This window comes from Diabrotica virgifera, chromosome 7, assembly GCF_917563875.1.
Source record: "Diabrotica virgifera virgifera chromosome 7, PGI_DIABVI_V3a".
Classification (NCBI taxonomy): domain Eukaryota; kingdom Metazoa; phylum Arthropoda; class Insecta; order Coleoptera; family Chrysomelidae; genus Diabrotica; species Diabrotica virgifera.
Genome location: NC_065449.1, coordinates 10,676,758 through 10,689,341, shown reverse-complemented (window position 1 = coordinate 10,689,341; position 12,584 = coordinate 10,676,758). Strand labels below are relative to the sequence as shown.

At 31.7% G+C, this 12,584-nt stretch overlaps 1 protein-coding gene across 1 annotated transcript in view; it reads left to right on the top strand.

Annotated features, from left to right (window-relative positions):
* The first annotated feature begins 989 nt into the window (after positions 1-989).
* The window catches only part of LOC114327371 (centrosome-associated protein 350-like), a 53,824-nt gene continuing 42,229 nt past the window's right edge, over positions 990-12,584 (top strand). Inside the window, exons 1-3 of the mRNA XM_050657213.1 lie at positions 990-1,840; positions 3,303-3,715; positions 6,623-8,020. Of these exons, the coding sequence (XP_050513170.1) occupies positions 1,195-1,840; positions 3,303-3,715; positions 6,623-8,020 (2,457 nt within the window). The 5' untranslated portion in view covers positions 990-1,194. The remainder of the gene's footprint in view (positions 1,841-3,302; positions 3,716-6,622; positions 8,021-12,584) is intronic.

Genomic DNA, 12,584 nt, shown 5'->3' with positions numbered 1-12,584 from the left:
ATACCAGTTTATATTGATGTTTATTTTTGCTGTGGTGTTTATTTTTATTTATACAGGGAGTTGCACTTGTTACGATTTTCATACAAAATTGGTTATAACTTTGTAAATACCCTGTATAACATTATAAACCTAAATAAACCCAAATAAAATAATAAATCATATATTTTTATGGAAGTTAAGAAGAGTTCGATCATAAAATAAAATATAGGGTGTTCCATTTAAAAAACATAAGTTTGGTCTGCTACTATGTAATCGAACGCCCTGTAACATTCTACCTAATTTTGCAATATGAAGCTCAAAGTTTGCTACAATTTTTGTTACTAACTTGTATTAATTGCTATCTATTACTATAGCGGATCTACTGAGTTTTGTCACACTAATCAATGGCCCCGTATATTTTATCTTATTACTTCTGCTACCCTTAATCACGAATTTGTGTCCTTTATCTTTTTCATACTGTTTTAGAATGTTGTTAAACTCATTAAAAAGAACTAAATAATTGTCCACACTCCATAGTTAATTAAAAAAAAAACTCTTTACAAATCAATATTAAAGTGTAAACATAACGCGATTAGACAAATTCTAACCACACTGTGACACTCGCAATACTTACAGATACTTAATACCACAGCATACACGCGGCTCAAATTAGCGTGTACCAAAAACCCAGTCGTAGTACACGCTAAATAATGACGGCATTGACTTGATGACATTTAAGCGTGTACCTAACTTGATTATTTGCGTACACGTTAGCGTGTACCTAGACACAGCGTAAAAAAAAGGGGGGAGATCTTTTTAAATTTTTTGTGTTGTTATATTGCTCATGAACAAGAGCTGTATTTGTTTCTCTCTTTTATAAACGTATATTACCTTTTATCTTTTGTTAGTAGTCCTGTTAGAACTTTGCGAAAACAGAAAAAGGTTAGATGTCAAAGCATAGAGAATTTAAAATTTTCTGTGTCAAAGTCAAAAGTCAAAAACAAAAAGTAAGGTTTATGATTTGTTTGTACAAGTAGTACACAGTAGGTTTTTTTAAAAATATATTTTAATGAGAAGTACAGTTTTTGCATGGAAAAAAATGTAGGATTTTGATTAAAATTCACAATGCTCTCTGTATGCTGTGATAATAGTAGGCCATTCTAAGCTGTGATTTAGCTAAGTTAAATTTTAGAATATTATAACTCTTTTAACACAATGTGTGATGAAAGCGAAATAACTAATAAAATTAGAGAAACAAAAAGGCAAACCGAAGCCTTAAAGACACAACTACAAAATTTGATAGACGAGGGAAAGAATTTAGTATGTCCCTCACAGTCAAAAGTAGAACTTTCAGCATCAGCTAATGAAGCAAAGGAACCCCTAAAATCCCCAAATACAGTACAAATAATTAAGTCTTACGAAACGAAACATTCCAAACCAATACAAGGAGCCATTCCAGCGAAGACTAAAGCAGACTCATCAAAGAAACCGAAATATTATGATATAACTCAAACCAGAGAGTACATGAAGAAGCAGAAGGAAAGACGGATAGAACAGTCAAAGGCTCAAAATGATGCAAAGCTCAAACTTGAACTGCAGAAAAAGAAATTGCAAGAATTGCATAAGAAGTCGTTGGAGTTGCTAGCCAAAAACGTACAAGCCAAAAGGGAGAGGTCAAAATCTAGGGATAGAAATACTTATATAAGGCCAGATAATGCTAGCAATTTGGCAAGTAACTTAAGAAAAGCCAAATCTATGGATAAATTACATCAAGTTGTTCAGGTCAAAAATCCAAATTTGTTATACCCTCCTTCACCTGATTTTGGCAAAAGGTTGAAACAAAACCCTCCAGCTAAGAAAGGTAGGTTTACTTTTGTCTATTTAATGTTATATAATAATAATTTATCATTCATACCACACATATTGATAACATTTCAAAGTCACTTTAACTGCTAGGTTTTATCAAATGCTGTGCTAAGGATTTTATTAATATCCCTTCTATTAAAATATTAGGCTGTTCACTAGTGACACCTCACTTTAATTACTGCTCATGTGGCTGGTTCCCCACTCATTATCGCCATTCTCTTAGCCATTATTCCTAAGGGGGGTTGGCTTCAATAAATACATTTCTCCATAGGTTTCTATCTTGGGTCATATCAACATCAATCCTCTTTACCGACATGTCCCTGCTTTTTCCAGGACCTCGCAATTCAGCAATTCTTATTAACATCTCAATGTTGAACACGACAAAACCATCTTAACCTATGCTTCCCCATTTTTTCATCAATTGGTGCCTTCCCAAGATAGATGCTTGCCATAATATGATCATTATTTATTTTATCCTTTTTTGATACTCCACTCATCTATCTAAGCATTGTCATTTCTGCCACATTCATTTGTTGTTAATCTTTCTTTTTAACTGCCGAGCATTCAATTCAGTCATTCAATAGCCGGTTGCGTCGTTCAATAGCCGGTCTTATGGCTGTTTTATAGAATTTTCCCTTCAGCTTCATTGTAATTTTTCTGTCACACAACAAATTACTTGCTTTCTTCAATTTCATCCATCCAACTCTAATTCTATTGCATGGATCTCCATCTATTTCCCCATTACTCTGTAATACCTATCCTAGGTATTTAAAACTCTCACTTTTCACAATCATTTTACCAACCAAAGATATCATTTTATTTGTAGTAACTCCATCTTTAAACGAACATTCCAAATACTCTGTATTTGTCCTACTAAGTTTTAAACCTTTTTGCTCAAGAGTTTGTCTCCACTGTTCCAGATTTTGTTCTAAGTTGCCTTTACTATTTCCCACCAACACCACATCATCTTTTATCTGATCCAAAACTAATGAGAATAAATAAAGAATAATCACTGAGCCTTGGTGCAATCTTACTTTTACATGAAATTTATCAGTCTCTCCCACACCTGTCCTAACACTAGTTGTTACTCCCTCATACACATCTCTCACAATCTTTACATATTCACCCGGGACTCCTTTCTTATTTAGTGCCTACCACAGAATCTCTCAAAGAACTCTATCATATGCTTTCTCAAGATCAATAAAGACCATATGAGCGTTTGTTTCTTTATTCCTGTATTTTTCCATCAACTGTCTTATAATGAAAGTTACATCTGTGGTTGATATTCTCTGCATAAAGCCAAATTAAATATCGGATTTTTAGGTTTCTTGAAGTACCTTTGTCTTTGTTTAAATATTTGTATTTTTTCTTTGTTTAAATAAATAATAATAATTGTATAACCTTGTCAGGATTCATTGTCAGATTCATCCAAAGTAATATTGATTTTCATCTTACAGCTGATGTACCAAAAGAAGAACCAGAAAAAATAGTAATTTTGGCAAGAAATTTTACCAGGCAAGGCGTCAAGCAGGCAGAACCTACAAAGGAACCTGCTGATGTTCAATTAAACCAAAAATTAAGCAAACGGTTAGAGCAACATAGTGCTAAAATCACACAAGAAGACTCTAGTCAAAATCAGAATTTAAATGAGAAAATCACTGACACTATTCTTTCAAAACCAAGCAACAAATATAAAAATTTGGAACATCTCAAATCCAGAAAATTATTTACTGCCGATGGTGCGGAAAATAAAAGTGTAGATTTTGCTGTAAAACATACCGAACCATCTGTTAAAAACATTCTAGAATACAAGTCACCCAATTTGGATCTCTCCAGTGTGACAACACGACAAAGTACAGAAGACAAAAAAGTAAGTACTAACAAGTTTGCAACAATAGTCCTTTATTTGTCATATTTTTTATGTAATGAGCTGTAGAAATAATAGCTTTGTTTGTGGAGAGTCCATGACTGGTTTCTGACTGATTCGCATGCGCAGTTCCGTTTTCAATCGCCTCCATGAACAAATAGATCAGTAAGGATCTGTTTTTAGGTGGATGTGAGAGGTGGCATTAAGATTTTTGTGGATAAAGTTAGGTGATAACTTCGTTAATAATAATTGATTTATGCTCCTTCTCAAATATGTCCAGAACATTAATAAAAAAAAATAAAATATTTAAAAATTTCAAAAAATTTCGTTTTTTTTTCTACTTTTTTTGCTATAACTTAAAAACTATTCATTTTAGAACAAAGTCCTATAGGAATAAAACAAAAATAATTAAATTTTCTATCAGATGCGATTGGTTAAAAATGTCTTAATTTATCACCCTTGCTTCAAAATAGCAATAAATATAAAATAAGGGGGCAAAACAAGCCTGTCCTTATTCAATGATTTTCCATCACTTAGGTTACACTTGGAACCTTCCTAATTCGCTTAGAAAATTTTTGTAATGTGCTAAAACCGTACACCAAATTTCATTAAAATTGACTTACTAGATTTTGCATAATAATTTTGCAATCTAAACTTTTTTTAAAAAATTAAAATTTTTTAAAATCTTGCACAACAAAAACTAGAACATACAAAGATTTGTCAATTTTTTTACATATAAAGAAGTACTCCACCTATCTAATGCACTTTACAGAATTGAAATTGGATTATTTAAGCAGCCTCAGCAATGTTTTAAAGTTATAAACAATTTTTTGGCTTATAAACAAATTAGTGCTGTGGCCAGGAGGGAGTGCTACGGGCTCCTTTATTTAGATGGACTTACCCAAGTTTTTTATGTATTTTGACCCGTAGAACACGAATTTTTTGGGTAACAGTTGATGCGGATGTCGATAAGATTGTTATAAACAAAGAACTTGACGAATTACATAAAATCGATTTTTCGCAACATAAAACATTTTTTTGTATTTCTTGGGTAATGCTAAGCAAAAAATGTTCCTACAAGTTTTTTCGTAGGATGCATAGTTTTTGAGATAAACGCGGTGGAACTTTCAAAAAAATCGAGAAATTGCAATTTTTGAACGTGAATAACGTTTGATTAAAAAATAAAATAGCAATTCTGCTGACAGCATTTGAAAGTTTAAGTCAAATTATACCGGTTTTAATTATTTGCATTGCTAAAAATTAATTTTTTATTATTAAACAAAGCTATTTGTTTATAAGCCAAAAAATTGTTTATAAATTTAAAACATTGCTGGGGCCCCTTAAATAATCCGATTTTAATTCTGTAAAGTGTATTAGATAGGTAGAGCACCTCTTTATATGTAAAGAAATTAGCCAACTTCTAAATGGTCTACTTTTTGTTCAGAAAGATTTTAAAAAAGTTCAAATTTTTAGATTGCAAATTTATTATGCAAAATTTATTAGGTCGATTTTAATGCAATTTGGTACACGATTTAAGTATGTTACAAAGAATTTTCTAAGCGAATTACTAAGGTTCTAAGTGCCACAAAGTGGTTAAAAAATATTGAATAAGAACAGACTTATTTTGCCCCCTTATTTTGTATTTATTGCTATATTGCAGAAAAGGTAATACCTTAAGACATTTTTTATCAGTCGTATATCATACAAAATTCAATTAACTTTATTTTATTTCTCTACGACTTTGTTTCAAAACGAATCGTTTTAAAGTTATAAGCAAAGAAAACAGAAAAAAATCGATGTTTTTCGAAATGTTTAAATATTTTAATTTTTTTATTAATGTTCCGGGCATATTTGAGAAGGAGCATAAGTCAATTATTATTACTGAAGGTGTCACCTAACTTTATCTGCAAAAATCCGAATGCCACCTCTCACATCCAAAAATAGACGTTTTTTCGCAGATCCTTACTGGTCTAAAATCTAATGTATTTTGATGTGCTGTATGAAAATGGTTCGATAATTGGTTGACTGGTTAACTGGTTATAGAAATTATTGTGCAAATTCAGAGAAGTATTTTTATATTTCGGCAGAAATACATTAAATATGTTGTTTTTTTTTGTTTTTGCAAAATCTGTTTATATTCCTTCTCAATTCACTGTGTTCTTGTCTGTTACTTTCACTATTGTTTGTTAAATTTTTTATTCCTATTTTTCTAACTGCTTTTGCTACTTTTTAACTCATCATATCAGTCTTTTGTTTTATTGTGTTTTCTATTAGTTTTCATTGTTTCTTTATTCGTTTTTAAACTGGTTTTTCTTCATTTTTCTTCTGTGTTAAATTGTTTTCTGATTTTTTGTTCATTTTGTACCCTGCTCTTACCAAAAATGGTCTATATAATATCTTTTCTAAGTAGTTGAGTGCTTTTTATATCGCTATTTCTCTTTCTGTCGCAAACCCTATGATTGTAACACTCCAATAATCATCTATACCACAATTACAATAAATATGCACTAGAAATAAACAAACCAAGATACGTTAAATGTTATGAGGAGCATTCCCAAATTATAATTTAACTTGTATATACATTGTAAATCCCAAATCATGATTTACAAAGTTTATAAATTGTAAATCATGATTCGGTAGTGCTCCTCGTAACATTAAACGTGTCTTGGTTTGTTTATTTCTAGTGCATCTTTATTGTGATTTTAGTATAAGTGTGCACCTCTGTTTTTTCGCATGTGTTTTGCATGTTGGCATATAGAGGCTATCTGTTGGTGATCTAACACACTGAATTTTTTTACATATTATACACGTGGCATTTAGATAATATGCTGTTTTATGTCACCATGTAAGAAAGTTGTGATTAGCTTTTTTTGTTTGCGTCATTAGCATTTATTTCCTCCAATTTTTCAGAGCAGCCAAGATTTGGGTGCCAAGCCAAAAGAGCTCACCCCACTTTCAACGCCAATAAAACCCCCAGAAGAAACAAGAAAACACTCCAAAGAAATTCAGACCGAAACCATCCCCAAAGAATTCCCTAAATGGTTGGAAGAACAACCTCCACAAGCGTATCCCTTTAATTTTATGAATACCATAACCAGAAAGTTACACGAGGTCACTAATAGACAGAAAGATATAGGAATTCAAAACACGATAGTGTCAACAAAGGTTCACGAAAAAGTCGACGTTGTTGCCAGTGGTAAAAATCACGAGAATTCTAAACTAAGATCTTTTATATCACACAAATGCCTCAATTTAGATCCGGTGGCTATAGAACATTTAGAACTAGTACCGAAGAAAAATTTCGATGTTCTTAAAAGAATCTCGCATAGATCGACGCAAATCACTGAAACCGGAAGCGAATCTGACACTTCTAAAAATATTCCAGAAATATCTAGCGAAAGTGGTACCTCTTTAAAGAAAAACAAAGAGTCTGTGAGAAAAGTCTTATTGTCAGACAACTACGTAATAAACACTGATAAAATAGACAGTATGAAGCTCGTACCTCATAGTAAGAGTGGTACTACTATAAAATCAGACAGCCAGATACCCACGGAGACAAACCTAACAAAACAAAAGAAACTTGGCGACTATTCCACAAAAGAAAAGAAGATTACTGACAATTTAACAGTAGATAACGCTTATGGTTCAGATTTTGAGTCTGACATATCAAACGAAGAAAATTTCAATAGAAGCCGTAGATCTATCATCAGCTTCAATAGATCTCCATATAATAAAGCTTCATTTATTGAACCTGATCCGGGAAATGACGAAATTACTAGTAAAAGTCCAGTTTCTCATCAGAAAACTGTGTCTAGTGTCAACACCGAGATGATTCTCAGTAAGAATTCAAGATTAACTGAAAAAACTGATAGCAAAGTATCTTCGTTACAGAAAAGTACGTCAGACAAGTATAATACCTCAAGTACTCACTCGATTGGTACTTCACAACATGACCAAGGGAGTCTAGATACTCCAAAACCTGAAAGTATCAGTAGCATCAGTAAAGTATCTCCCGATTCAGTAAAACGTACTGACAACGTAAAAATTATCACTTCGAGCAAAAATTCCTCTGGCGGTACCGAATCAGTACTAACAAATTTGTCACATCACAGTCTTAAGAATATTAACGTACAAAGAGGCTCTTCGAGTATCGAGGAAGAAAGATCTGAAGTTTTGCCGCTGACGGAGCCCAAAGTATCGTTGGTACAGAGTTCCGAAGTTGCCAAATCCAACGGCGCAGAAGGAACCACTCGTCTTGTTAAGAATTTGTCGGTGCAGTCGAGTAAGGTGTCCACCAAAGCGAATTTGGTAAGTTTTGAGACTTTTTTTATAAATATAATATTTTGAGCGTATTTATCAAGAACTATGAAAAAAAATGCAACGTGGCAACATTGTTACGATGTAAATATTGTGTGTAGGTAGGTACAGTTTAGTTGGTATACAGGGTAGCGATAAAGTATGGAAACACGGTAGTTTCTCGGAAACCGCTGGAACGATTTTTATAGATTTTGGTGGGTAAGGGTCTTCTAATGAGGCCAATATTATAGTTGTAATTACATTGTTGTCAAATCTTGTATCGTTTTTCTGGAAATCTAATGAACTTTCTTATTTTAAATGGAACACCCTATATATTTTTTGCGTTTTGAAGTCCTTAAGAAATACTGATTATTTTTCATGTTACATTCCCTATACCTAGATGCCATAATTTCGGAGTTATTGCTACATTTATTAAAAAAAATTAAACAAATTATAAAAATCAATTCTTTCAGCCTTTCGGCCCGGGTAGACATTATTTTAGTATATTTGGATCATTGAAAACAAAAAAGTTTTTTTGTCATTTTTCTCTAAAGTTAATCGTTTCCGAGTTATAAACAATTTAAAGCTGAAAAAATTCGAAAAATGACGATTTTCTAGGTTAAAAAACACAAGTAAAAATATTATTTTTGAAACTATGAAGTGCCTAAATTCAAGTTCAAAGCTTATTGTATGATCTAGTGATAAGTGAATTGGTCTTATTTCATTTTAAAACATCGTGTTTAGTTGTTAATGCAACCCGATCGCTCGTTCTCTCATATACGCTTCATTAACAATTGAAAAACAATGTTTTAGAATAAAACGTGCCAAAAATTCTTATTGGGAGCTGATAGAAGAAGTTTTGAGCTTGAATTTAGTACTTATGTACTTCGTAATTTTAAAAATTATTTTTTTTTACTTTACTTGTGTATTTTTGAACCTTGAACATCGTCATTTTTCGATTTTTTTCAGTTTTAAATTGTTTATAACTCAAAAACGATTAACTTTAGAGGAAAATGACAAAAGACCTTTTTTGTTCACAATGATCCAAAGAATCTAAAACAATATCTGCTCGGGCCGAAAAAATTGATTTTTATAATTTGTTTAAATTTTTTTTTAATTAATGTAGCAATAACTCCGAAATTATGGCATTTAGGTATAGGGAATATAACATGAAAAATAATTAGTTTTTCTTAGGGACTGCAAAACGCAAAAAATATACAGGGTGTTCCATTTAAAACAAGAAAGTTCATTAGATTTTCAGAAAAACGGAAGATTTGACAACAATGTAATTACCATTGTAATATCGGTCTCATTGGAATACACTTACCCACCAAAATCTATAAAAATCGTTTAAGCGGTTTCTGAGAAATTACCCTGATTCCATACTTTATCGCTATCCTGTATAGTCATAAAAAATTGTCAATATATGATCGACACCCCCTGTATATAAAGATTTGTCCATTGTCGTACGTGAAATCTGCAATATCTCATAAAATTTTCAAAAATTAGCATCTTCAAAGGGCTCTATCTCCCTTAGGAAGCATTTTCGAACTAGGTGAATTGGGTTAAATTGTCTTCAAATTATCTGAAGAATCTCTAGTCTTCGTTTGTCGGGAGAGTTTCTGGACACCCTGTATAGTCGGTTCGCTAAACTCAGACACAACTGGCTAGTGATTTTATTCTTTTTCTCATGATCATCTTTCAGTGCGTCACAGTTTTTCGATTTCTCTCTAACGCATTAAATTGTATGTGACAGAAAAAAAGGCACGTCTGGGAATACTTCGGTAATTATTCTAGTTCGGTGATTATTCTAGTTGTCGATAGATGGCGCCATAATCAAAAAAGAATTATTTATTAAATAAAATAATAATATTATCAATATAATCTGTACAATTTATAAGACTATACAAATGAAAGAAAATACCATTTTATAAATGCAATAGACACAATTGATTTGGTTTTATTCCAAATTGAAAATAAAATTTGACAACTGTCAGATTTAACTAAAATGTCACGTTAGAATAAATGTCATAAATATGTATTATCACGGACTTACCTTTTTTTCTATAATTTGTGACGCACTGAAAAATGTTCATGAAAAGGAGAATAGTAGGTAATTTTTTTGTTTTTGGCTAATTTTGCGAAAATTGGCAAAATTACTAACTGTTTAGTAATTATTAACTATTTAGTAATTATTTTTTTTGCCAATTTTACTAAATTGGCAAAATCACTGACTAAAATCACTAGCCAGCTGTGTCTAAGGTTAGCGAACCGATGGTATTTTTATTTTTTGGCTTAAGTTTCTTGTTCTCATATGTCTACTAAGTCTAGTTTGCTAGGATTATCCTTCGCTTGATTTCTTCCGTTATGACGTTCTCCTTGGTGATCAGGGAGCCTAAGTATGTGAATTTGTCCATCACGTGGTGCAAAGTGGATTTTCTTAGTATGTATTACTGCTTAGTTTTTTAAATACGAGAATTTCTTGTCGCAGAAATCGGTGGAGAGGTTTAATATGAGTTCCGACCCCCCAATAAGAAGAACTTTGACAGAATAAATTCGTCCTTTTTTAAAGAAAAATACGCACCTGATTATAGTAAACTCCCTTGTATTTACGAAGGCTCAAAAAAAGCATCTATGCACATTTTCAATTCATTGTCTGATGTTTTTACCCCCAGGACATTTTCTATTTTAGTCTGAAATTTCTTTTTTAATTTATCACATACACTGCGAACAGGAGCGGCTCTAGTACAATTAATTAAATAATTTGATGAATAAACACATCTATTTTTTTGAAAGTTAAATTTTCTGTTTTGGTTTATTTACAGAGTGGAGCAAAAGTTTAGAAACGCCTAATGCTCTCTTAACACGTTCGATACGCATGTCGCTCATTGGCGACATTCGGTTTCCCTCTCCAGTGCTGATGTCGCCGATGAGCGACATGTGCTCACTTACATTACACTACAAAAATTATTTCAGGTTCTGGGAGAAGTACTTAAAAAATACACGCAGTGAACGTGTTAAATGAATGGTCAGAATTCTACAAAACCAGGGATACACCTATTTTGCATAATATGATGAAGATTTTAAATGTCCTCGTTTGTTATTTTGGCAGTATCCTAAACGACGGTAGAATGCGTTTATATTACATTTCTCAATGTTCTTATAGAAATTAATATGCATTCACCGATAATTCTTTGCCTTGGCTTTGCAGCACTTGCTGGTTTAGTTTTATAAATTCTGCGTTTCAAGTACCTCAAATAAAAATAATCTTTAGGAATTAAATCGGGTGAACGAGGAGGTCATTCAATACTACTTAATCTACCAATCCATCGTCCGGAAAATGTCTGATCTAAATAACGCCGAACATTTACACCAAAATGAGCTGGAACTCCGTCTTGCTGAAATCATATTTCATTAAAATTGGCTCCAAATTTGTTTTTCGGGGCAGATACAATTTCATTTCTAAGTAGCATTTCATAATTATCACTTCTTAAATTTCCTTCTATAAAAAACGATGTTTTTGTCAGAAATGCATCCTTATGTAATACACGCAAGACTGAAGAATGATTTACATTACATCATATATTTGTGCAGGTCTGTGTGAGGATGTATGTATGTGTATCTTCAACGAAACTCTGTATTAAATCTTAAAGTTTTATTGCAATTAATAACAGCTTTTGGTCTACCTGTTCGAAGACAACTTTTACTCGCCAAGTTTCTTCAAAGCGCTTTATAATGAACAGGAGAATGGTTTGGGAAAGTATCGTTGAACAAGTTAGATATTTCACTATAAGATCTTTTTCTATCGTCGTAGCCCCTCATCATTAAAACAGTAATTCGCCTTCTTCATCAAAAACCATAATAAAGACACATAAAACAGTTGTCAGCTTTAATTATTAATGCGGATAAAATGATAAATATGTCAACATTGCAAGTATAAAATTTGAAATCTTCATATTGCAAAATAGGTGTATCCCTGTTTTTGTATGATTCGGTCCATCCATTTAACATATTCTCTGCCAGCTATATTTTCATATATTGTTATGCTCTGTATTTCTCTCTTTTATGAGATTGATAAGCAAATTCTTCATTTAATTAATTACTCAATTATTTTAATTACTGCTTATGTAAAACAAAACCAAATTTAAATTAAATTTTCTAATAAACTTTATTCTCAGGGCTATTTTATTGTTGATGCTTTACCTTTGGTTTGTGGCTTCTGGTATCTCTAGTTGCTTACTCCATCCAGGACAAACAGGGAAATTAAACAAACTCAGTGTCATATAAATGTTAAAAAATATTATTTATTTATCCAATATACCATAAACATAAGATTTTAAAATATGCTAAAATTTTAGATTTGTTGCAACTATTTCTCCTCTAATAAATTAAGCTTTAATTCTGATATCTCTGTTTTAACAAAAAAAATAATATTTAAATAATTCGTTATTTATTCTTACAAAATTTAATAAATTTTAGTTTTCTCCTTTTTTTTTTTTTTTTAACATCCCATTTATTTACAATCTGTAATAATGATTACAATAAGTAAATTGTTTAACAATTAAAAGAGACTTGC